This window comes from Temnothorax longispinosus, chromosome 12, assembly GCF_030848805.1.
Source record: "Temnothorax longispinosus isolate EJ_2023e chromosome 12, Tlon_JGU_v1, whole genome shotgun sequence".
Taxonomy (NCBI): domain Eukaryota; kingdom Metazoa; phylum Arthropoda; class Insecta; order Hymenoptera; family Formicidae; genus Temnothorax; species Temnothorax longispinosus.
In genome coordinates, this window is record NC_092369.1 from 11757040 (window position 1) to 11784015 (window position 26976).

At 45.4% G+C, this 26976-nt stretch overlaps 1 protein-coding gene across 11 annotated transcripts in view; it reads right to left on the reverse strand.

Moving 5' to 3' along the window:
• LOC139822950 (transcription factor 12-like) overlaps nucleotides 1-26976 on the reverse strand; it is a 115764-nt gene that overhangs the window by 6707 nt on the left and 82081 nt on the right. For 2 of the 11 annotated variants that reach the window (XM_071795160.1, XM_071795165.1), the window contains 9 exons: nucleotides 11112-11193; nucleotides 7932-8068; nucleotides 5241-5525; nucleotides 4792-4950; nucleotides 3926-3985; nucleotides 3179-3331; nucleotides 2957-3074; nucleotides 1440-1596; nucleotides 1046-1135 (listed from right to left, as the gene is read on the reverse strand). In XM_071795160.1, coding sequence (XP_071651261.1) covers nucleotides 1046-1135; nucleotides 1440-1596; nucleotides 2957-3074; nucleotides 3179-3331; nucleotides 3926-3985; nucleotides 4792-4950; nucleotides 5241-5525; nucleotides 7932-8068; nucleotides 11112-11193 — 1241 coding nt within the window. Of the gene's footprint in view, nucleotides 1-1045; nucleotides 1136-1439; nucleotides 1597-2956; nucleotides 3075-3178; nucleotides 3332-3925; nucleotides 3986-4791; nucleotides 4951-5240; nucleotides 5526-7931; nucleotides 8069-11111; nucleotides 11194-23121; nucleotides 23723-26976 lie in introns of those variants that run through there. The other 9 variants (XM_071795163.1, XM_071795161.1, XM_071795155.1 and 6 more) reach the window with 9 other exon arrangements.

The window sequence follows — 26976 nt, forward strand, 5'->3', positions numbered from 1 at the left end:
TTAAAAAAATAATCACTAAAATAATAAGAAAGTAAAACAGTACACAAATAATTAAAAATACATAATTAACATCAAAATAGATATCTGATTAGGTGTCCTATTGAAAGATCGATATTGATCGATTTTGATTTTAAGAATGTATGACAATTCCTTAAAAATGTATGTAACACGTGTATTATGCCAACACAGTTTATCAGTTTACAAATAATACGACATATTCTTTCATTTTTACAAAGGTAGTAAAAGAATGCGCTTGTGGGAGTAAAAAGAGAAAAAGTCTATACAACTGAGCAATTTGATGCAACGTTCAGTGATGCAGAAATAAGTGCGAAATGTTCTAAAAACGAAGTGGCATGCCTAGGGACCGAATCGCAGCTGAATTAAAATGAGACTGATTTGTAGGTACGCAAGAGAGAGCTGTTAAAATTCCATTCTTGTCTCATCTCATTTCTGTCCTTAACCAGAAACATTTTAATTTTCACGCCTGAATACGGGCCTTATACAGTGCAACGGATGTGAGGAGCTTTTCGGATTGCGGGACATTTGTACTTATCTTGTAACGAAGTCGTAAACATGCCGCGCGTTTCCCCCGAATTACATTTCGTAAATTAAAATCGTCTCCACGCTTTATTGCTCGTTCACAAATAGCACCTCGTTTTTTTTTAGGCATGCATACGACTAGGTGGCAGGAACTTTCCCCGGGAAAATGTACAGCGGAATTTTTTTTTTGTTTTTTTGTATGTTACGCTCGGCGACGCGGACATACATACGCGTATCGTCCGCACCGTAAAGCGGGGAGCACACACTTCTGCATAACGCATAATGCGTAAGCATAAGAAAATTGATTGGTCCATACACATGTGCATAAGAAAATAGACCAATCAATGTTCTTATGCTTACGCATTATGCGTTATGCAGAAGTGTGTGCTCCCCGGTTAAGCGCGTACATGTATATACATCATCGGGATTGTGGGAGCGAGAACGGGACAGGAGGGTCTGTTTGTATCAAGATGCAACGAAGTGCGTACTGCGTGTGTTCACTAACCTTTCACGCACGTTGTTGGCCTGGCGACGTTCTTTCTCGCGCACCGCTTTGGTGCCAGGATCGTCGCAGTCTTCGTCGGCGCTCGAACAACAGTTGTTCAAAGACACAGCAAGTTAGTTCGGGAATAAATTTTCGAAGGTCGGAAATTAAATTCTAATTCGCTCGATTTTCAAGGGGATTCTCAAGTTAATGCAGCGATATGATTTATCTTTATTTTTTTCAACGTCCACGAGACTCGGGGCGAAACAAAACAGACGTTGGACACGCGGCGTGTCGACTGCAGCTCCTCTTTATTTTTATCATCGTTTTTATCACTTGACACGTCTAATCTATCGAGGAATTTATTTGGGGGTCTCTTGAATTGTCTCTTGAAAATTCTGTTTCAGATACTTACTATCTGCGCGATCGCTTCGTTCCCTTTCCTTGCGACGTCGAGTTGACTGTAGCAGCCCCGATTACCCCGGCCGCCGCGAGCTCGCTGCTCGATGGCTTCGTCTCGCCGCCGCTGCTGTCGGGTGGATCTTTCCTCTTTTCTAATGCAGGGATGTATTCTGTTCATTATTAATACTGCCGCGTAAAATGTTCACGAAAATCGCATTGTTACATATAATTCGCAAAGCAGAAGAAACCAGATGAAATTCATGTCAATTCGAAGCGTGTGCTTTTCATTTCTTCGTAATTCCGAAGGCGAAACGTATTTCAAGAGGGTTTAAAAAAAACAGACCATGACAGTAGCCTCATTCGAGCATTATCGACAGATTATCTAATGCAACCGCGGAAAAATGTCACGGGCTTATCCGGAAACGGAGAAAGAATAAACGCGACCGACCTTCGCCGAAGACGGCGATCACGATCTTCGATTATCCCGGAGCTTTAAGCAAGAAGGCTTAGTCACGAAACCGTTAAAAGCGTCCAATTAGGAGAAGCTGGAGAAGCGCGCTTTACTGGATTTTGCTCAACCCTGATTCAACCGATCGCCTTAAACTTTTTCTTTCTCTCTTTCGCCTGACGATTCGCAAGAGTATTAGGCTCACGTATGCCGCGAATGTATCTGTTTAAAAATGAACTCGTAAAACAATCGCGGCAGATAAATCAGATGCACGATTATGTGTGCAAAAGTGCGATCGCTTTTAAATCGCGCTTCGTGACGCATCGCAACCTGGACTGCGAAACGAAACGTTCACGGTGGAAATATTTGCGTAATCAAACGTATTTCCTTAAAGGATTCGGGCTATTTAGTTCTCAATACGCTGCTTTTCACGGAAGTTACCCCAGACGAGATTTCACGAATTTCCATTCATTCCTATGCGCGTAAACAGTTTCCAAACCCGCAAGAATGTTCTGCATTCCTTCGACCAGCTAACGTAGGATCTCCTAATCCGTAGTAAAAGGATACCAAATGTTCTCCGTCGGCATAATGACTCCAAGAGCGCGGGAGGCCGAAAGGGACGGACGCAACGAGGCGGAAAGAGAAACGAAGAGCGAGAGATAACCGAACGTACTCGCGGGAATAATGCAGGCACGACCGCCGGACAGCAAAGACTTCGCGTGATTTATCTAATATTTCCTTATTCGGCCGCGAGTCCGTTGTGTGGAACACCTGGGAGCTCCTTCCCTTTTCCCTCTCCTTCGCGGGAATTCATGGGAAAAGTGACTGCTCGATGATGCGACGATGCGAGAATAGAACGTGATCGAAAGGACGCGCCGTAATCATGATTCTTATCGCGGTATTCTTCTTGTTAAAAAAGTCATTGGACATTTTTAACGCGAAAATAGTTATAAGCCGAGGAAAGACCATCATCAAGTCATCAAAAGCTTGTTATGGGAATCGCCGCTGTAATCGCGAGCTGGTTTCTCCTACGTTGCAAATTATATCGCGATTCATCATACGCCACTTCGGGGTCAACTTACTGGCATTCGTCACAGGTAACCTTTCGATCTTGATGGAACCGTCCGTGTCGGGCGTAGGCGTAAGACCGGGGTAGGAACCCTGAGGTTGCGTCACCGTTACCGCAGAATGTGGACTCGTCTGGAAGAGATAGTATTATAACGTATCGCGGAATAAAAGGGATTCCTCGTAATTGTAATTGCCCTGGTATTTCTTATTCGCCGCTGATTGGCGAGGCTTCTTACCAAATGATCCAGTTGCGGTGGTGAGGTGTGCGAGTATATCCCGCCGTGTGGACCGACCGGGCCAAGATGAAGGGCCACTTGACTTTCGGCGTGATTCCTCAGTACGTTTATGGCATCGTCTAACCGCTCCTCCATCCGTGTCCCCTGTACCAACAGAATACCGAAAATGCGACTCGATTACGCACCGATAGTTCAAGATTGTCCTGCTGCCTTATTACATATTATTCGAGGGATACTGTAAGGGGAAACGTATCACTGACGTTTTTATTTTTTCTTAGATTTTTACGATTTACTCCAGAAAAGTTTCACAAGAAAAATATAATATTCAAAGTCAATATTGAATTCTCTTATTGCGCTTCTCTAAGTGCTCCATGGAAAGATAGTTCTGTTGACCGAAGAAGTAGATCTCGGAAGAAAGATAGTATTACAAGAGTATTATATAAAAAAAAGATCCGACCGATTATTTAATTAAAGGGTTTAATACGGTTTAATGCCGAATGATTTATCAAAACGCGTTTTTGTTAATAGAAAAGTACAAGCTACGATTATACATTGTGCACAATATAAAGACCTCATCACAATATATAATCATAATTAATTGAAAGCGTAATAATCAGCAAAAAGTGCAATGAACATGTTGTGGCATTTGTCTCGTAGCGTAAACATGCGTAAAAGAAACGTGGAAAAGAAGGGAGCAAATGAGAAGAGAGGAGGGGGTAAAAAAAACTGAAATTCGGCGGTCCTCACCTCGGCGTGGTCGCGAAGGAAGCCGATGGCATCGTCTAGCCTCTGCTGTTCAGGCGCCGGCTTCACACACAACACCAACGCAACAACAAAACCAAAAAAAAAAGAGAGAAACAACCAAGTCAACACAACGTTCACAACAAACAGGGCGGAATGAATAAAAGTGTGTGTGTCAAATGAACGGGAGAGAACGATAAACTTAATCTTTTACGCAAATGGGGGGGGCGGGGCGGGGGAGGATATAAATAAGTAGCCGCTCGTAACGTAAGGGAAGCACACAAACGGTGATTTCTCGGTGCAAACGCGATCATGCACTTTGTGCAATTTCAATGCTGCGTGATTATGTGCGAATAGCGACCGTAATATCTCGTAATAAAAAATTAATCTTTGACACACAAAAATAATATCTTTGACAGTGCGAACGACGACCTTCCTTTACTTCCGCTTGTATACCGTTCCTCCATTGCTCGTAACAATCCTCCTCCTCCCCCCCCCCAAAAAAAAGATAAGAACTGCGCGCGTGATAATTGATAATGCTGTTGACGTGTCGCATCAGCGTACGTGTGACGAAATAACGACGGAAAAACGGTGACCAGCGCTTATAAAAGTGAAAAATTGTCCCGTGCGTGTTTCTGAAGCGGCCAAAATTATACGCACGTCCAAAAAATCTTTCAACGATGTTCGATCGATTATACCTCGATAGACTTCCATATATTGCAAGGATTGAGAATCAGCAAAATAACTGTACCAGTAAATTGGTAAAATAATTTGAGAATGGACAACGTTGAAAAGATTCCGTGGCTTGTGCGGTGGCCGTGAGATGGTCGTAATTAGTAATGGTAACAAATACAAGATACCTCGATACATACCATGTGAATACCACGATTGGGGTCCGCCGTAAAATGCGGAGATACTGGCGCGGCTCCAGGTGCCCAACCTGGTGCCGAGCCGGTTAAAGGTGGTGGCGAACTGACGGGCGTAGATGGATTACTGCTATAACTGGATACTGATTGGTCCGTGGGATAAATCTGTGAAAAACATCGCGATAACGACACGTCGTGACATAACATTACGAAGTACGATCGTCCGAATCATCCGCGAAGTAACGTCATAAAATAAAATGTATCTGAACGTCGCTATAAATATTACATTAGATTTCGAAAATGTCTCTAAGTGTTACATAAATTATTCAGATCATCCAAGTATTCGTTTCATCTAACGAATAATATCAATTATTTTATAACGTTTTGTCTCTGTTAAATATTTTTTTACTCTGTAAGCGTAAAAAAATTTGATGACTTGACGACCGAGAACATACTCGGGTGCTCACGACGGATGCGAGGGTCTTGCCGAGGGTGTCCTCCGTGGTGGATTGCTGGTTCGTCGTGGGCGCAGTGTTGGGCGCGGAAGGCGCGGTCGTCGGTGCACCAGGACTATGGCTATATTGCAACGATGCCGGCGACGGCGCCCCTGTGCCGCTGTTCGCCGCGACCGCGGCACTACCCCGGAATGTCGACATTGGCGGCAGGGAAGCCGCACTGGTCACCGCCGAGCCCAGGATCGGCGCTGCAGATTCACCGTTCGGCGACATCGCCGAGTATGCCTGAAACCGCCAAGCGCAAATGGTTCGACGCTCGGTTCTTGTGGTAACCCCGTCTCGGGGCGAAGTCGTGGGAATACGCGATCGCGTCTTCAACGTTAATTATCGAACTTGCGTCAGTATGTTGGAATCTCTAGGTTCTCTGTCGTAGGAGGAATTCTAGGATTTGCAGGAGCGTCGTTCGATATATGAAACAGGAAGATAACAACATCAACGTGTCGTCGTGGTTTATTCGATGCAACAGTCTACGCATCTCAAGCTTTATCTTCGTAGATTTTCTTTATCTTCGTCGCAGAAGGGACTTCAGGAGAGAGACTTCAGGATGTTCAGGGATTCCGCAGGATTTCAGAAGGGATGTCTTCTCTGAATGCATGTCTTCGTGCATGCGTGCGCGAAACGTCGGACTGATTTATCCCGTGTAGCTACAAACGATAAAGGTCCCCGTTACAAGAATCCCGAGTAATTTCCAGGAGCCGCTCGGCGATCTGTACGATCGCCTCAAGCGCATCTTTCTGGTCATAATGGATCGCCTCGACCAGCTTTGATATCGGATACGCCGAGCGTGGGATAGCGCTCTCTCGCACCTACTGAAACCGCTCGTAAAAGTCTAATTTTAAGCCAGTGCCGTCGCTCTATGGAGCGTAGTGTATTTATCAACAAATTAGAGTAGCCGAAGACGCCTACGGAAGACGTACACGCCGCGCGTAAAACAGTCGTCTAATCGACGCTTTTACGAAGAAGCGTAGCGACGAATATCGACGGCGAGACCGTCGGATCTCGACGGATAGATAAGAAAAACTTAGAGACAGCATCTTTTCTTCGATGAACGCGCGTTCTCGGAAGATGGGTCATTAAACTGGAAGATCGTAAATGTTTAAATCTTTGGTAACCGAAAGAAATCTTACCTCGCTGACGCTTGACTCCATCCTTCTTGGGCGCGTTCGCCCTAAATCGTACAACATCTTTACGACGTTTCTTGTCATATCACGTAGGCCAATAGGCCTCGCTGTAGCTACGCAAACGACAATAAAATGGTTTGTCTTACAGTCATTAAAAGTCGGGCTTTATGATCCGAGAGCGCCGGAAGTTTACGGCGCTCTATTGTACATATATATATATATAAAGGATGATGTTTTAATGAAAATAAAAATAACGTCGGCGATTTCGCCATTTATCGGCGATTCCCGAAGGCATCGCGACGTCATACGCCGGTAGCAGAAGCCTCCTCTCGTTGTCTCAAAGAGAGAGAGGCTGCCGGGTACGAGGTGCCACGAAGAGGAGGATTTCGTGGTAACCATGAACGGCGTAAATCAAACGAAGGCTGCACTTGACTAGAAACACGGAGTAGCGGGAGGGTCGGGGCTATATATAGACGCCAGTGAGTCATTTGACGTTACTCCGGGTACGTGGAGCACTGTCAACAGTGTCTCTCAACCATGGCGAGGCGATGAAGAGAGGAACGCCCCTCTCCTCGCGCGCACGCGACAATCAACCGGGTGGTCCGAAATAAGACAGTCAGAAGAGACCACCAGCTGGCCCGTCGGATCACGGTTGACGATGAGGATTAGAGCCGACGCCGGTTGGCCGGAGAGTAATGGCCGACCGAGGAGCGACGCGCGGCTCGTCCTCGAGACGACCTGGCACTTCGCGCGAATTCGCGAATCGCCGAGACCGTCCGCCGGTGAGATTTAGCGACGGCATTATATAGCGCGATTGGAATTTATCACGTTCCGCGGAAAGCCATCAAAATGATACGATAAATCTCCGAAAAGTTCGCGTATTTGTGGATGTTCTCGATCGAGAACGTCGAGAACGTCGAGAATCTCGCATCTCTCCCGGAATCTCGTCCGAGAAGAGTGCATTTCAAACAGCCGTCCGTCCGCTTCGACGTACAGCGACGTCGGCTAAAACGGGATAAAAGTTCGCGAATTAGCGGAATTTCCAGCCGAGCTAAATTCAGCGATCGCGACTGATCGCGATGAAATTACCGCGTGTCAGTTCTCCGGTTCGAAAAATCGATCTTTCGTCGTCGAATTCAATTTTTATACGTCGATTACGCACTCGAGGTTTCGTTGAACCTCGTGACTTTCGGGAAAGAGAGGCCCCAACGCCACTCGGGAGGCACATCGATCTTCCGTGGCACAGAGATTAGGTCGCTCGCCCTTAGGTTTTAATCTGTCGACTTCCTCGTCGAACTCACGTGTTCTACGACAGAGAATACGGGAGAAGGAATATCGTCGTGTCTATTATCAAGTTCCAGAGACGTCGTTTTCGCGACGGCGGCACCGTAGGAACCAGCAGCCGAGTCACGCGTGATTGATCGTTTCTTCGGGTTCGGCCGCGGCATGGGGATAGTCGGGATAGAAACGAGAGAAAGGAAGAGAGTGAGGTATAGGAGAAATCACTTACCATGGGGTCGTGGGGTAGGTGCATGGGATAGGCTGGCTGCGCCAGGTGAGAGGCTGCGTATCCACTGTATGGGGGTTGGACACCACCGCCGCTACCCGTCCATGGGTCACCGGGACCGGTTCCTGTAGTATTACCATCTGCAACAAGAGAGAGGCGCGGTTTCGATCAATCGTGTGTCATCCTATCATTATTCGAATATCCGAGATCTAAATAATCGATTCAGAGCATCCACATTCAAAAAAGGGAGATTTAAGAGAGAGAGAATGTCTCAATAATAGAGGTGCAATGATAGGGACTTTTGCGTTGTTATTGAAGACGTTCCGAACGTTTCTGCCTTTTGATACAGCGTCGCTCGTCATATTCGTAAAAATTTAAGTATATATTATTGACGTGTAAAATACCGATAGAATCCTCGTACACGTATCCGGGCACTTTCTACCTCATTGGAGCGGGAAATAATAAATAATAGAGCACGTGGCGTTCAGCGAGCGGAGAATGTCACGCACGTGCCCGGATAATGAGCGTCCAAATCGAGTTAAAATGCATCCTCGTGGCGTTTAATCGAATTTCCCCACTCGTCAGAGACGCCTTTTGCACTCCGCTTCATAGTGTTTGTACAATTTCGGTCGATTAACGCGGCGTTCCGCTTCGGACACGCGCCGCGCCAAACTTCCTAATCAAGCGGCGATGTCATTCCTTCCGCAGTAATTATTTCGAGAAACGAGTATCCGCGAGTATGATACAACTTCCCTGGACTTTCGCCAAGTCGAAATTTCGCGCTTTCTAACGTCTCACTCGGTCCCGGGCGTCGTTTGCGGTGAAGTCGCGCGCGCGCACACATACACACACCTCCGGTATAAGGGCCAATAGACGCGGTACCCAGCGCGGACCATTATTTCAGTTGAAAACAACAGCAATAAGCTTCGGGAACGTATTTCTTGATACTTTTGCTTGATATAATTCCCGTACCGGGCGCTCCTCGACGAGAAAACGGAAACTAAGCCAAACTACTCGGGCGTTCCTACCAACTACCGGTGTTCGATGTCTGATAAAACTTTTTCGCCCCCTCGTCGTTGGCCTCCCATTTATAAGCCATTCCGGTCAGCTACCGGGTGCCACGAGCGCCGACACGTATTTCGAAAGCGTACTTAAACTGCTACTTTTCTCATCTGATCCATAATAACGAGCCCTGCGGTGAAAACTTCGCCGATTTCATAGATCTATCATTGTGCAGATCGTCTAAAATATTTGCATATTTAACCCTCCGTAGTCACACCTATTTTTTCAAACAAGGAAGTCACTCTGGGTCATTTTGACCCGAGACGAACTTTGATCGTTCGCCATTTGACCATTTATCCACCGATCGTGTTGAAAAAATTCTCAAATGCACTTGCGATATTGCTAAATTGATTGCTATAAAAAAAGAAGTGCCTCAGGAATTTTTAACATATAAAAAAAATTCGCAAAAAATTTGTTTAAAAAAAATTTTTTTTTTAACTACAGCTAGAGGGTGTCATGCCCGCCAATTTTCAAGTTACGGGCAAGATATTTACAAGCAAAGTTGAGGCTCGGGTCAAATTGACCCAGTGTGACTACGGAGGGTTAAACACGCGGAATTCTACGGATCATATGTTTCACCACACAATATAGCCTTTTTACAACACGCTCAAAATCCTTTTACACACACGGAGAGAAATTTCTCTTAAAATTTATCCTGAAATCATGGTAGTTGTGGGACACCAAGAATTTTATGTGAGCTATTCTGATTAATATCCACCATAATAAGAAATATTAATATCTATTTTATTAAAATATAAAATATATTTGATTAATTTTATTAAAATATATCTAGAAAATTTCAATAATTTTTCAAAATTTATCAATCTGCATGGTAATTTTTATCACGTTGTTTGTAAAATGTCTTGTATATTTTAAAAATTCCTTGGTTGCCAAGTTGTCCCAAGTTTGTAGTAAATTTAAGGGTAAAATATAACAAAAAATTCTCTCCGTGCACAATTCAAGATTTAATTTAAAAAAATGCTGTGTTATTTTTACTTAAGATGTTAAGTTTGGTATATACAGTTTCCTACGATTTTCTGAATGAGTCTGAGGAGCTGCGACGAATATCCGTGGAGTATAGAGCGTGACGGTGTACAAGTACACCTGCCTTGCGAGATAACGATAATTTTTCAAAGATCCGTTATAATCTACGAAATAAACCGTAAACCGCAATTATAGCTCTATAAAAATAAGTTACAGCTCCGACTAATAGAGCAATTTGCGCGATACAGTAATTATTAAAGCGAATTCTGCGCGTAATTCAATCTTAGCGCAACGAATCGATATTACAGGTAGTATCGCGTAAGGGAGTGAGTCACATCAAAGCGACTTTCCGCGAGCGGCGAAAAATTATTAAAATAGCGAGACTAAGATGCGCCGTGGCGCTTCGATAAACGTTCGTTACGACAACAAAGTAGTATAAGCGCGATTCGCAGTGGCCGGTGCCGAAGCAGGCGGCGGAGAATTGCTTTTATTGGCAATATCTCGTCGACGAAGTTTCCCCGTGGATTTTTTTTTTCGACGGCGCGCCGGATATATCCGCGAAATCCAGCGACGAACTTCGACGCCCCCGCCGCGCCGCTTGAACAAATAACGAGATTGTTATTGTTTTTACGCGCGACAGGCAGAGCGGCAAATTTTACGAGCGAACGTTAAACAGTTGAATATTAGTGCGCTCGTAAAATCCCTTTTATCGTCCATTCGGATCGTTATGCGATTTCCAAATGATATATACGTACGTATACGTACGCGCGCGCCTCCATGCCGATGGCTGCTGATTTGCAGATAACGATCGATCTATCGAACCTCCCCCCCCCCCCCTCGGAGATTCGCATTATCTCGTTTAATTACATTCACATCCGCTGATATCGATTATTAACAGATATAAGTCAATAATCTATTCCATAACTACTTTCATAAAATTAGTAATCTATAACGAGTCTGTTACTATGTGCTCTATTTTCGTTCTTTATCTATCATGTCTGCTTGTCCAGAGATCTCAAGGATGCAATGATTCACTTGACAAAAATCCGTTTTTTCTTATCGAAGCTACTAAAACTGAAGTATAGTATCTTTATCTTTCTTATTTTTTATATTAATGTATCTCTTGTTTTCACTTACCAATGTAATAGGAATCCGCGTAAAGGGCATTCTTCGGCGACGTGTATCTCGGCGAGTCCTGCCCGAATTCATCCGAGCCATACTGCAACAGAAAAAGCAAATATTCATTATTATAAAAATTCGTTTATCAAGCCGCCATATATGTAAGCTTAGAAAACGGAAGAAATCCTACGATTCGTTCGAGCGAGCGATTCGCGGAGTCGACGCGCTGCAACAAAACGGAAACGCCGCGCGTATAATTTTCTCGTCGCGCTGTTCTGCGAGCCGCGAAACTTTTCGTCGACTTCAGCATCGACGTTTCAGCATTTCTGGTGTAATGAGAAAAATTGCGCTGTAATTGAGACGACACGCGGACTTCACCGTCGACTATTGGGCAGACACCAGCGGCGGTCTTGCATCTTCGTTTCTTGCGACACCTTTGTGCATTGTATTATAGCGCGTCTCTCCATCGATCTTACGATAGACCCTCGGTCGACTATTACGACACCGACCGACGTCGTGGCTCGTAGCGAGAACGGTCATTAATTCAGCGACGTAGACGCGCGAGAGGAACGTGCGCGCGCGCGCGTGCACGTTTCTAGAGAAAATCGCTATGATGGAGTCATTAAACGGCTACACGCATATACATGCGCACGGTTATCCTTGCGCAACGCGTACATCAATAAAAATCTAAGATTAGGTCGTCCTCCTCGATCCAATTAACGCTGTCAATCTTCATAGGGACGAGCAGGAGGTTTGATTTAACGATGTTCGTCGTGCCCTGGCAACGAGCGATGATTTTATTCTTCGCGAGAAAGAGCGTCGAACCTGAAACTTGTCGAAGATGCTAGTGACGATATAATATAACGCGTCAACTCGTATCAGCGAGATTAAGATTTGCTCGGTAGATATACAATGCTCCAATTTTTAGAACGCGGCGAAGGCCAGGGATTAAGACGATAAATTAATTATTAGGAGCTTGTTGGGATTGGATGCTCGTTAATATAGAGCTGTACGTCGAACGTGACGTAAAACAGCGATGATAGCGCGGAAGCAGTTTCGTGCGCGATGAAGAAGCTTCGATTGTCTAATCCCGGTATTGTGCTCCAATCATTTAAATTAAATGAAGGCTAAAGCAAACGGCGTTATTCAATATAACTTAGTTACTCATCCATTATGGACGTCGGGACGTCTCTCCAAGTGACCAAATAGATCGGAAAAAGTTTCCTCTGAAAGAAATCGCGGTCCGGAGACGGATTATGCGGTCACGAGTTTACATACAGAACATTCGTGCTCTCAGCTCCAAGTTATAGATTTATAGGTTGGCGCTTCTCTTTCATTTCCTTCTCCCTTTTCTTAAATCGAGGTAGATACGAAGGCATCGATGTGGAAAAAAGGCAATGTAGAAAGATGATGCACTGAGGGTGCACGCGACAGGAACGGGATCTATCGATCGTTCCGGTAGTAAGGATTACGGATACAATCGAGGGACTTCGCGTAGTCCGCATTTTTCGGTAAATTTACCATTTTATAGCTGCCGTAGTCCGTGTGGCAGACAAACATGCTGGCGGCGGGAACGTGTGCGCGCTGATTCGACGATGCACGGACTTCGTCCTCGCGCGCGGGTCACGTCATACAAGGGCGGCACATCGCACCACCACGAAGGCACGTTGATCCGGCGACAAGCTCCGGAGGAGTTGCCGCGCGAACGAAAGGAAGACGAAGCGGAAGAAGAGTAGCCGGCCAAGTAGAGAGGAACGAGAGGAAGACAGCTATCGCGCGCTACAACCCCTCGTCCCAATTTCTCTTCTCTTTCTCTCTCCTTCCCTCTCGTTTTCTCTTTCTCTCTCTTTTTCTCTCGTCGTGATATATGTTAAAATATTCCACGGCACTGCTACTTTACCCGCCTGCACCGCGCCGAAAACTTTCGCGCACGATGCCGGTCCTCTTCCACCCTCCCGTTCCGCTCAACCCGTCTTTCTCTCTTTCTCTCTCTCTCGTCCTGCTTTTCCGACACGTCGAAAAGTGCCGCGCGCTCGCTTCGCGCGGAGTGAGGGCGGTGGTAGGAATAAACTTCGGCCGCTAACGCGAGGACTATGGGGCGCCAGGCCGAAATTTAACGCCTTCTCCGGGCCATGAAAGAATCGTACAACTTTGCCGACGTCGGAACTTCGCAACTACGTTTTACGCGCAGAATGCCGCCCGGAGACTCTCACGATAGATCGATAATCGCGTGCGAATCCGGACTGGCAAGGGGGACGGCGAGACTCGAGTTGAGTTGACTTGACTTGACTCGACTCGACTCGACTCAACGTAAAACAATACCGAGCAACGCGGGCGACTACGCGCGACTGTCGGCTGCGGTATCGTGCGTTCACCAGCGTCGATCGAGAACCGCGCGGCCGAGGTGGGAGCGACGCGCGACCCAATCGTGTCGTGGCGCTCGTACGGACGCGCGCGGTTCCGTGAAAGAAGCGACGCGGAGGCATCTCCTCCTCGTGATATCTCCGAGCTGTGCTGCCGCATGGCTCGCGCGATAAGCCCGTCTGTCGCGAGCGACTCGTAAACGCGTGTAAGCGCGTTCTACGAAAAGAAAAGCGCACGTTTCCGTTCATCGTAGCGCATTCAACTGGGAGAGTCTGCTGATCGACTCCGAGGAGTCCGAGGATGAAGATGCGTTGGCGGCCGTTCCGTAATGTTAACGGACACATCTCGATCGCGAACGGAAAACAGTCGTATACGCTCCGTCTCTCCCTTCTCCCTTGCATTAATATGGTACAAAATGGAACAGTGATAGAGAAAGAGAAACGAACGCTATCGCTGACATACGCATGGCAAATGAAATCGTTTTCGAGAGCGTGCAACGCTGGCATCGGAGTATCTGGGAGAGATAGAGGAGTAATCGGGGCCCGATAAAAGTATCGAGCTTTATCAGCGAAACCGGTCGATAACGGCCTTACAAATAAGAACATTTCTTCAACCGGGGAAGGGAGGTCGAAACTGGTATTAATTGGATGATAAGCTGCGCTGCACGAATTTCCCATTAACTTAAATGAATTGGTTTGACACCCGCGGTCAAATATAAAACTTTCACAGTCCATTTGATACATCATGCCTTTCTCCTCTTTTTCGACCTTCGTTTTTTCTCTTATTCTTCATGGTTGTACTTTGTAACAAATAAGATCACAATAAAAAATTAACGAATTTAAATAGCGTTCAAAAATTAATCGATAAACTCTGAACAAAGCGCACGATGGAAATAACACGTCTATTTAATAAAAAATTTAAATTATTCAATGTATTTTAATGAGGAGAGGAAACAGCCTCACTTATCGTTCCATTTACACAGATTAGCGTTCAATCGCTAAGGATTTACTCGGATTTTCTCGTTAGCCGTGGATCAACGCGAAATTCGGCCGAGCGGGGAAAAATGTTTGCTAAGCGTATCGCGCGCGAGACGTCGTACGATATTCACGAGCCGACATCACTAAACGGGCCATTAAATTATTCACCGAAAACCGTAACGGCCACTTTAACCCGGGCCCCGTGGAGACCCGGGGCTGGACCACGTGCGCGGACACGGCGCGAGAGACACCGCGTGGACAATAATTCACGTTTTATTTCCTCCTCGCGGCAGGAAAGGAAAGGACACGCAATGATAAAAATGTCGCCGTGGTCGCGGCGCGGCGGATCAGAAATCTTAATATGTCCCCGGTCGGATGTCCACGGCGGTCGGTCCATGGAGAGTCAGCGATTTCCAGCCAATATAAATGTCCTACATTGATTTAGTTCTCCCTTCCTACCCTCCTCTCCTCGATGGGTCTACGATCTATCGGGAGGGTGAGACGGAGAAGACGGCGACGCGAGAGAGACTCGGACTCTGAACCGACCGAACGAAAATGTCTCTGTCAGGGAAATTAGCCTTCGAGGATCTGAAATAGGACAGAAGGGTGCAGGCACGCGCACCCTCCTTGCGAGACGGATGTTATGAAACCTTCGGAAAATTGAGCACGTGATGGCCACCTCACGTTCTCGATCAACCGTGTCGTCGTCGTCGTCGTTCATCCCCCACATATACTCCGGAAATTTTACATCCATAGTCGTGATTCACAACTCGCCTCGCTTGATTTAACCCTACACTAATCAATGTCACTTCGTAACTATGAGAAAAAGAATGTTATACGTCGCAAAATAAAAACTAGAAATATTATTATAATAATGGTAATTCATAAAAAGATAAAGTAATAATAATTAAGAATAATTTCGCTAATCAAAACACAACAGTTCGAGCAAATGCGCTAAAAATTCTGAAATTGACAGCCACGATTACTTTTTCTTTACACTCGCTCTTTCCTATGATCGTTATTAAGTACACGTGGGCGGAAATGAGCTGAAGGGTAATTAGACGAGACGAGACGAGACGAGAGAGAGAGAGAGAGAGAGAGAGAGAGAGAGAGAGAGAGAGAGAGAGAGAAAAAGGAAGAGGAGGATAGGGGGAGGATGTAAAAGACGGAGGGTCAGTATTAACGAGATAATGGATCGCCGATTTATCCCCTTATTAATTTACGTCGAGACGTTTGCCTGTCGAGAAGCGAGTAGACGAAACCAGGTGTCTCGTCGAAGTAGTGAATTTTTTCCTTTTTTGCTGGACCTTGGGAATTCCCACGAAGACGTCTTCTATCGTTGGACGATCTCTCACCTCGTAGAGGACGTCATGAGAACAACGTGGAAATCGATTCGATTCAATGTGGCTACTAATTTTCGATGCACAGAAACCAGATTTATTATTTTACGCCCAAGCAGACGCCTCGATAATAAATCCACGCATAATTGGCGAATCGATAAGCCTTATCGGCTGCGGAGTCGTTTATTCGCCACGCTATACGCCACTTTTTCCCCTTTGTCGGTATAATGGGTTAATGGCGGAACGTTTGTAAGAGAAAAAAAAAAGAAAAGATGCAACGGTCTTGGCAGTTAATGGGCCCCGTGTGTCGTAGATGACGGCAAGATAATTTCAGTCAACAGCCTCACGCCGGGCTCCATACACGCGTGTACGCACGCGAGCGTACGTACGGAGGCCGGCGAGCCGCGTCGCACGTGTTGGTAATCCCCCCTCACAAATTGCCGGCGTCACGCAGAAGTACAGCCGGCGATATCAGCAATAGAGAATAATTCAGACAACTCGAAGCGAAATTTGTCCAGTCGTGCGATAAGAGGTGCGTCCGTCGAGCAAATCGATAGTATGCCCCCGACCAAGATTTACTCATTCTGAATATTCGCCCCGCACTTCCATTTCTTACTTCTCGTATCGCTTAATTAACCGATATCCACAGGCCGTTTCGTTCGCTGTAAAATTATCTGATGAATTATTCGCGAGGAAATAAGATAATAAAATATTTCTCTTGTTCCTTTATCAATTTTCAAGATTAATCGCAAACTTATCTTCGACGTTCGCTATTCAATTCTGCAATTTAAAAAATTATTCGTAAGGAGTGTGTTTCTATTTCGTTCGGCGTTTACACGGTTAATGACATTGTGTTGCCACCCTAACTTCTTGCGCTGTTGGCATGCTGGGTGCTCGTGCAAAATCTTAATTCGCAACGACATAGGGGCGCTCATAAGACGACGGAGAGAAATGTGGGAACTTCGTGGCTCGATAAAAGCTGTTTAGCACGATATGGTAATGACTGTCTCTTCTTTCCTTAAATTATGCCTCTTAGTCTCCCCCATGTGCTACGGGATCGCGATGGGTTCCCATGGCGGAGAAGCGGGCGGCCGTAAAGGAAATACCCGTAGATGGAATAGGCATGTACGCGACACAGGACGACTTCCGGTTGCGCCATTTCGAACGGCTGGCCAGGAATTGGAACGTCTTCTTTCCGAACGAACACTTGCACTTGTCACGAAGACGTTATACCTTGTATAATCTCTCCGAAGGCGAAACTATATTAAACACATGCTGAATTATGCAATACCTTTGGTTACGTCACAGCAATAAAGAAACATTCATATTCATTTTTATGTAAAAAATTATCTCACAAAAGTTCTAAATATCCTAAGTTTTACTATCCTAAATAGGTATCATACACAAGGCTTTCCCCTATATAAGGATTATATACATACTTATTAACTTTCCGTTACTCGAACACGAAAATTAGCATTACCTCTGTTTTCTTAATATTATTTTACTTTAGCCATGATTTGTCTAATAAGGAAAAATTATATTAATTTAGATAACAATTTCGGGACACTAAGAAATACTGATCTTAAATGATGTTATATCAAATCATCCTCATGCGAGAACCTATTGAGAGCTCCAATTTCACAGAATCGCACTTATCGTATCATTGCGAGCATCAAGATATCGCAACCACCGAGGGAACGACCCGGGAGAGACGAGAACTTGGGCGAAGCACGGTCACGGCAATATTTGAGATTTGTTTAGCAGACGTTATTTCATCCGTCACCCGATCGGGTGTTGTGCTGACGCCGCGGTATTAAAAAGACTTCGCATTTATCTAGTCGAAGAGAGACGATAAGAAGTCGATTTAGCGACAATTAAAATTCGCCTTATTGGCTATAGTTTTGTTGTATATTTCATGTAAGAATATTCCCTTATATTTCACGGATGCGCGATCGTGTCCCATAAATTGCGAGATTGCATGTTATTCTTGAAAACTTCTGCGACAATTTATTTGCAGAATACGTCAAAAGTTGACGTCTTCTGGTCACGCGGTTACATTGGAGGACCGTAGAGTCCATGGTTTTTGTGAGAGGATATTTTTATGCGCTACCACCGCTTCGGCACGCCATAATCGTCGGATGACTAAACGCGCAGTCGCGTGTAATTTTCGCTGAGCTGTCCCGAATATCTCCGAGACAAAGCGGCTTCATTTAGATACACGGAAAAAAAGAAGTTGTAAAATAGGGACAACTAACATATTTTGTTGCGAGAGCTATATTTTTAGCAATAGTAGCACAACGTTTTGTTACTATTGCTAAAAATATAGCTCTCGCAGTAAAAAAATGTTAGTTATCTATATTTTACGACTAGATTTGCTACGGTAGCTAATTTTTTTTCCGTGTAGCTATATTTTTAGCAATAGTAACAAAACGTTGTGCTACTATTGCTAAAAATATAGCTCTCGCAACAAAATATGTTAGTTGTCCCTATTTTACAACTTCTTTTTTTCCGTGTACAACATCGTTTTTCGGATTAATCGCGGAGAGCAAATGATATGCGTTGTCATCGAGTCGGGCCAGCCAATTGTGCAAACAGAGAAAATGTGATCGAGATGTTTCATCGAAGAGAAATAACGTGAATTAAGAAGCGACTCCGTTGCTTTTACGCCGCGAACTGCTGCAACAACAAAGTATTTATGAGAAAAACAAGTTTATCTTTTTGCACGAAGGTCACAAAGATCTTAGAAAAATGACGAAACTAAAAGATAGATCGGCAAAGTAACTTGAAAAAGAAACAAGATATCGCTCCCTTATGAAATTTATATTGAAATAAAACTCTAAAACTAAAACTAATCCTAAATAAATAAAAAAATTATCGCTAAAGTTAAGATTGCCCGGAACTTTCTGAAAATAGAAATTCTTGTATTCGAATTTTCCCTTAATACGATTTCAAATGATACGAGCTCCATGCGAAGATATAAATCTCCTGAGAACAGGGCGACGATCATCGCGGACGCGTAACTGATCGGCCGGACGGTCCTCGTTCTAATTGGTGCCCACTAATTGTTAATTATCAGTAGTACCCACCCGCGGAAACCTGACGTAAGAGGCTTAAGGCAATTTACACGGCGAGGCGGACCCGTCTCCGCAAGCGTTACCAACACCGTCGCCGATCGCCGTCGGTTTACAACGTTATAACACACAGGGCAGGTGTGCATATGTAATTCCGTATGGATGCCACCACCGCCAGGCAGCACCACGTGAAAAGAGACCAGAGATCCGCGGCGGTTTACATTATTTATTAGGCGTATCGTCGACGCGCGTACACACCGAGTGAGAGCTAAGATAAACGGCTGCATAATCAACAATTAGCCGGTTGATACGCGCGACGCTACGTGATAATTTTTTAACGAGCAAACGCTATCTATGTTTGCATTAGCGAGACGCGTTTTCTCGCTTTGCCCACCGTCGTCTCTATCACTTGTGTACCTTGTGCCAATTAATAATTGTGTCACTACAAAACTTGGTCACTCCGAGATCGATACACCATGATCGAATATTATCGAATTCCAAAAAGACTCGTCATTCGCAAAAAGCGAAGAAATTTATTGCATATTTTTCGCAAAAACATTTTACCACGCCTAAAAATTTACATTATAAAAATCTGAAGTTTTACGAAGCATCTTTAGATCCATCTTTCTTGAGTTTGATCATTCAAGGACAAAATACTACTAAACCATCGTAGGTAACGTAACTGTTCCTATTATTAATAGCAGAACTCGATAGCAACAGGCGACAGTTCTGTTACAAATTTAAGGAACAAAGACGCGCTAGAAGAACTCGTCGCCCGCCGACGTAGAAACAATAGTTGGCGAGGAACAATGAGAGCAGGCGAGCGAGCTGAGTTTTCTTTCTCGACTGCTATACTACGTCGACTCACTCGACGAGAATGCGACTTGAGCCCATGTAAGTCAGACCGCCGCAAAAGGATCAAATCCGCGGAATCGGCCTCTCTCGGCGCAGCGATCACGAGCTCCGCTTGCTTCTCTCAGTATCACCCAATAGAGAATATAATACATCGAACGCGTGCGTGTCACCGCACTACCACCGCGGAAGAGAAAGAGAAAGAGCGAGAGAGAGAGAGAGAGGAACCGAGTCACTTCTCGAGAATGTGATTTAAGTCCTCGCATAAAAGACGACGTTGCGCAGAATTACAAGCGGCACGCAGTTCCGTCGGTCGATAGGATACGTCGACAGGAACGAAGAACCCTCCTCTCCCGCGTTTTACCGTGTAGAGAATACCGAACGATCGCCTATATCCGCGCGGCCATTCAACAGAGATGTTGCTCGGACGCGGACGTTGAGAATCGCAGCGCTTGAGATCAGCTCGCATTCCTCCATGTGACCGCGAATAACGTAGTAATGTCAAACTCGAAACAGGACGCGTACAACTATGTCATTATTACATTGTTTTACATGTATTAAATACTCAGCGGAGAAGCGCGCTAACTCCATTATATGCCCAGACTCATTCCAGATATGACTGCATTTCAAGTAGATATCGGAAATTATGGCTTTAATAATGTAGTAATTTTGTCCTGTACACAAAGCCGCAGAAAATGCGAGCTTGGAAAATCATTTCATGTCACTCTTAAGAGAGAAGAAAAATAATAGAGAAAAAAGGAGCGTATAGTCCAATTATGTGATAATTAACGCTTTTTCATGACCGACAACTCTGCCGCTAGAAGTGTTTCGTAATTACAATTGTTACTTCGGCACGTTAACTAGATGACAAAATGCCTTTCCATGTTTTTCCGAATATGGAAATATCTTCAAGGTTACTAATTGTATAAGCATCTTCCCTTCATATCATGGTTTACTCATTAAACAACGCTGTAAAAAATTTACAGGCAAAAGTTCGAAGAGCAAAAAAAATTTTTTTCGAATCGTCGTTAATTCTTACACCGTAAAGTGTAGGAAGCATGAACGAGAATTTAAGCTCATCGAAACGGCGCGCGGCGGCGAGAAGCAAATCCGCATGAACGAGGCCAAGATTACCGTAATGGCTCGCTTTACGATTACAGTTATCAGGACGGAAATCTGCGAAAGCCCAACGTTAACTGCGGAAACCAGTCTTGAGAGGCTGCCAGCGTCGTCCTTCAAGCCGAATCCTTCGTATCTTCCTACAAACGCGTCGACATTCGGAATTATCCGATATTTAACTTCTCTACGAATTTCACGCTTGCGTTTGTTCTCCCATGCTTTATTCCTCCAAGTTTTATTTTCGTTCAACCGCTAATGGCTTCAATTAGTATTGTAAACAGGCTGTGTGGGACAAAGGACTTAAAATCTAAAGTTATCGAAATGTTTGCTAAAAGGGATATAGCCGAACCGAAAGAATATCATCGTTTCTTTTTATGGAGAACTGAAAACTTTCACAACTTCATTATTTTTACACCGTATACATAAAGTCTATTGCAAGAAAGAGAAATGAGAAAAGCGAAACTCTACAAACAGACAACACATACTCCGTTAGAATATTTCATAGATAATCTCTATGTGTTATTACATTAATTTTCTTACAGTGTGAATAATTATTATTTACCCAAGACTCGTAATTAAACAATTTCTTTACACGTATCAAGGAAACTTCCTTTTTAAAAGACCTTAAAACTCTCAACTTGAAAACACTTAGCTTCTTCTGATTTCCCAAGCCATAATTATTCAAACACCGTACGCGGTTCGACGGCAGTCATAAATCTTAACGTCGACGTTAAGATAAGGAGAATGTATCTACGATGCGCACAAAGGTATCGCAGGCACTTTAACGATCTCACGATCTAATTAATATAATTGTCCCGACGACGACGTGTATCGGAGTGTTCCCTCTCGGTTGAGAGAAAGAGCGAGCGAGAGCACGAGAAAGAGAGAGAGAGAGAGAGAGAGAGAGAGAGAGAGAGAGAGCTGCTCCAATTTATTTGTAACTCTGGTAGTGAAATACACCTGCTAGCATTAACGACCGCAGTAATCAATTAATTCTCATTAATTGAGAGAGAGACAAGATACACACGCCGGATGAGTTATGATTGAATCGCGATAACGGGCTGTATCCGCTTACAGTAAATTAACCGGATGCTCGACCACGATGATACGTCGCTCCTCCGTCGAAAAAGAATTTTCAATTATGCACCGGTAACGGATATCGACAGCATGACATAATCTAATTCATCAGCGCCCAGCGTATTCCGGATTCCCCGATCTGTTCGAAATTCTTTCCATCTAACATAAAACTTTGCTAACTTGTTTGATAAGACTATATTATTCGAAATAATATCCGGGTAAAAAAGAAATACGAAAACGTAAGCGGAAATGTAAATAGCAAACGGATATCGACAAGAGGCGAGAGACGGAAGATTCTTGGAATTCCGTGGAAATATTCTTTCACAGGTGGCGACGGTGGACGCGACGTTTCCCCTTCGTGTGTGTCTTTCGTATGCAACCGTGACCACCGTCTAATACGCGGCGCTGCGGCACATACTAATTAGCTCTGCGAGCGAAACGCGCCATGAATACAACTCCACGTGGAGAGAGAGACAAACATTAGACATGAGAGCGACGGTGCTTGAGGCTAGGTCGAGGCTGAACCTCGAGAGAGAGACTTCCTGTCGCAACGATCGCTATCGGGACCAAATAACGTCTCGCTTTCCCTCGCTCAATTATCAAGAAGTCGTGTATCGTCGTTATATTTTCAAGATAAATTTAAAAAGTTACCCTCAGTTTCGCTACAAAATATAAAGTATGATAAGAGATACAGAGACCAACTCGAAGTCACGTACAAGAACTAAGTTAATAATTTTTTTTTGAAGATTAAAGTTAAAGGATTAAGAGTGTTTCTCCCCTATAACAGGTGCTCTAGTCGTAAACGCAATGTTCGCGGTCGAGTGGTAAATATCACGCGAATTTCAGCTGGGATATCGAAGTGCGTTCGTGGCGAGACATTGACTCGCCCTGGGATTTACGAGCCGTGAAATTTCCGACACGCGCCGGACACCCTCACAGACACGATTACGGCAACGCCGAAATCGATAGGAATTTATCGTTAGCGGTTAACGCGTCTTAGCTATTGCGATGCTATGTGATCGATGCGCGCAGCACACGCTATCCGATCGCATAATATTCACACACTGATAATCGCGAAATCAATCCGTTCTAATAAACAACGAAGATAATCAGGCCGCAAAATCTCTCCGCTTGTCGCATTGTTCCCGGCTGCTTTAAAGGCGATCGAGAGCTCGTATTCCCACGGTACTCCCTACACGCTCCTTTCAATTCCTCTCGTTATATTTACCCCGCTTTCCTGCCCCCCGTACTGTTTCCAATAACTGGGCGACGAGCTGAGCTGCATGATCGGACCGGTTCCGGACAGGTTGCTCGGACTGGACGTCTGAAATCGGTCCGTCGCCGCCGCTGCCGCAGCGTTCTGCAACTGCCCGAGCTGACTCGGGCTGTTCCTGTGCTGGTTGTTGCCGTTGGACGTCACCAGCGGACCGGCGCGAGAACGATTGCACGCGACCTGCAGCAGATTCGAGCCGCTCGCGAGTCGTCCCGAGCTCATCGAAACCTGCCGCACGTGCGCGTTCTCCGCGTGAACGTACCGCTGGCTGACCTGAGCACCTCGCCGTACCTTACACTGATTACTCTGACCAGCGGCCTTCGGCTCGTGGCCGGATTTCACGTCGATCCCGAAATCGCTCAGCTTGAAGTTCTGTTGATTCATTTTAAAGTCCGCGTTGTTCTTGAAGCTACGATCCATCTCGATTCCGCTCGCGGTATCAAGTAATTTCCCTCGCCGTCGCTCTTGCTGAGCAAATAAATCCTAACTTGTAAACGGCTGTCTATCCACCCGAATTACAAAATCACGAGATCTTGAACATCCGCGCGTTCGTTACTGCGCGGCACTCGGCGTCGCTTGAAATGTTTTCTACGAGCGGGATTCCTCGGTGACAGCGCGTTAAGTGAAATGAGAGATGAAATTATGTATGAGATAAATGACTGTCGCGGCGATACGTTTGACAGTTCACTGATCACGCGGCGCTCGCCGCCTTGACACAGATCCAGCGTTGATGCACGTAATCCTTCCAATCTGCGATTTGCCGACGCGACTCGTCGTCGACGGCGGTATATTCCGAAACGGACACCTTTGAACGTCTTCCAATATTCGCAAGTCGAATTTTCACTCGACTGGCACGCTCCACCGTTTGGCGATCGCGCGGATTCTGTCACCGTCCAAATAGTGACCGTAGTAACGACGAAACGCCTTGCGTCGAGCGTCACGGAGCCACGCTATTTGTCACGCCACCAGATACATGAGACGACGAATTAACATTTAGTGAAACTCAAGAACTCGCTCGCGCGCGCGCGGAGTTTAATCGGAGGTTGCCGCGTTGCCGCGATCGCCGATTATTGTGGATCGGCGCAAACGTTTTGTTATACTCTTTGCTCGCTATAATCGTTAATCATTGGTGAAAGTCGCGGAGCGAAAACGAGTTTCGCGACGAAAGAATCGTCTTTGACTTTGCGTCTCAAAAAATGAGACAAATTTTCCGGCGGCTCAACAAATCGACGAAATCCATCATCGAACGACGAAATTACGCGCTTTTGACACGTTTGAGGGGCCGCAGCGAATGTCGATAACGAACTATATTTATAAAACAAATCGCACTTATTCACCGTAATATCGGGACCGAAAAGTCTTCAACTAGAATTCCACGTAAATGATTCGCGTGCCAATTAAACGCGTTGAATCGCGACGCCAAGAGGAGGCGGTGCTACTATTTTTGCAAAACATATCGACCGTGTCTACACGCACTCGGTTCTCCGCGGTTCCACTTTCGCGGGCTGGTCGAATCTCGCCCGTAATATGCGGACTCACGTTGACGCGAACGCAATTGCATCACACAGTGTCATGCACGAATCTGCCACAACATATACGGTTTTCGCAGTGCAGCGTCCTCCTCGTCCGATCGGTTTGTTGCATTCTCCACATTGGGGACTTTTCTACTAATGTACGAAATTTTCAAACAACAATTATAGCACGTACACACACACACACACACGCACAAAATGCACTCGCGCGCGAAACGTCCCACGGCGGAAACAATCGAAAGAGAGAGAGAGAGAGAGAAAGATAGAGAAAGGATTAGAAGCCAACGGCCAGCTGGTTAGCCAGTAGAGAGACGACTGGTTTTGTGTTACCCGACTCATAGGCTACACACCGCACACGGCATGGAGGAGGCTGGGGTCCAGCGCACACCCCTCCACCAGACGATACACAGAGCAAGTGTGCTTACTCCCCCCTTGCGGTACGTACGTAGAAGTCTCTTACGCGTGTATGTGCACCGATGCACTCTCGCTCCATGTAGGCACGTTTCTCTCTCTCTCTCTCTCACTCTTTCTCTCTTTTTCTCCCGCTTCTCTCGGCCCGACCCCACAAGAGACGCTTGCAGTGTTTCGCGCGTATGCACTCCGCCGCAGACGAAATGCAAGCGTTGCACTCCGCGTGAGAGTCGAGTAACGTCTGCGCGCGAAAAAAAATCGTGGGAATTAAGATCGGGATGCTGCGCCGGAAGAAGGACAGCGATACGACTGCGCGATTTGTCACGTAATAACATAAAATTGCCTTCGATATTGCGTTTAGAATGATTAACGTGTAGAATTGCATTTTTATATTTCTGACATAAATTGTTACGATCCCTCTTGCAATGTTTCCAATATTGATCAAATTAGAACTTGCGCACGGCTCGCTATCGTTTCCTTTCATCGATTTTCGACATAATTAAACTCGGGCGCTTTCGTGATTACTGCAGAATCGAGCCGCAAAAGCTTGTATAATATATCTCGGATAATATTTAATAGCGCAACGTTCACTCGATAATAATGTAGATCATAGAAAAGTGTAAACCGAATCGGATATTGATTCGAGGGGGCGAGCGGTTGTTTACAACGGTTGCCTATCTGCCCCTCGTTTCACGCCGGATCATTAATCGTGGATCGGCGCGATATCTTAATCGCCTATTACTTTCCGTTTCATTTTTTTTACAAGGGGTCAAATACCTCGGCGCGGCATCGGAGCATTATTTCCAAGCCATCGGCCGTAATGCGATACTATCGATTTAGTATTTCTCGCAGTCGGCACGACTCGTCAGAATTTACGAAATATGCTTAATCTTTAATTGTTCGCTTTATCAAAAATCGAAAAAATTCGCCTATCCCTCCTGCGTTCTGCCCAACGTTGATAAACAATTTCGCAACGCTACAACTGTTCTCTTTTCTGTAAGTAAATAACTGCTAAACAGCGGATAAGAATAAAATCCATTAAACATAAATTTGGAAGAGTCGAAGGAAGCTAAAATCTTGTATTAAAATAAAAGATAAGTGAGATATATCTCACCGAAGATATACTATCGAGTTTAGAAAAGGATCGCTCGTTCAAGCGAAATCTATCGAAGAGAAAAAAGCCTTTTTGTTTCGTTAATTCGTCACTAACTCGTAAAAAAATGAACCCGCATCGCCCATTAAGCCACGACAGTACTCGATTCTCTCGAAGTTTCCAAGATGCAGCTCGGTGCATTACGCCGCTGCATCTCTCTCTCTCTCTCTCTCTCTCTCTCTCTCTCTCTCTCTCTCTCTCTCTCTCTCTCTCTTTCTCTCTCTCTCCATCTCTCGTCAAGCACCGCGCCGCGGGAATACAGAAATAGTTTTATCCGCGGAGGGATTTCGGGAGAAGAGACCGAATGGAGCGAAAAGGCGGGAGAAGGCGGAAAGAGAGGAGGAAGGTGAACCGGGGAGAGAAACGACAGAAAATACGAGCGGGAGTTACGAGTTACAGCGGAAAACGGTGGATTATGTGTGTTTAACCCTCCCCGGCCCGCTCGCCCTCCTCCTTCATCGTCCCAGCTTTCGTCCCGGTCCCCCTCGTCCCGCCGCCGCCTCTACGTTCGCCGTCGCGCAAACGCGCTTCCGAAAGCCCCCGAGTTATGTTTGAGCACGAAAAGTAAACTTCGACTTCGTGGCGACGTGAGGCGCTTTGTGAGGATTAGGTGGCCGCCACTGGGTGAATCGATTCCTTTGTTCTGACTTTCGCGGCTCACGGAATCGATTCTCCGCGGGCGGAATCTACTGCTGCATCGACAGCGGCATCAAG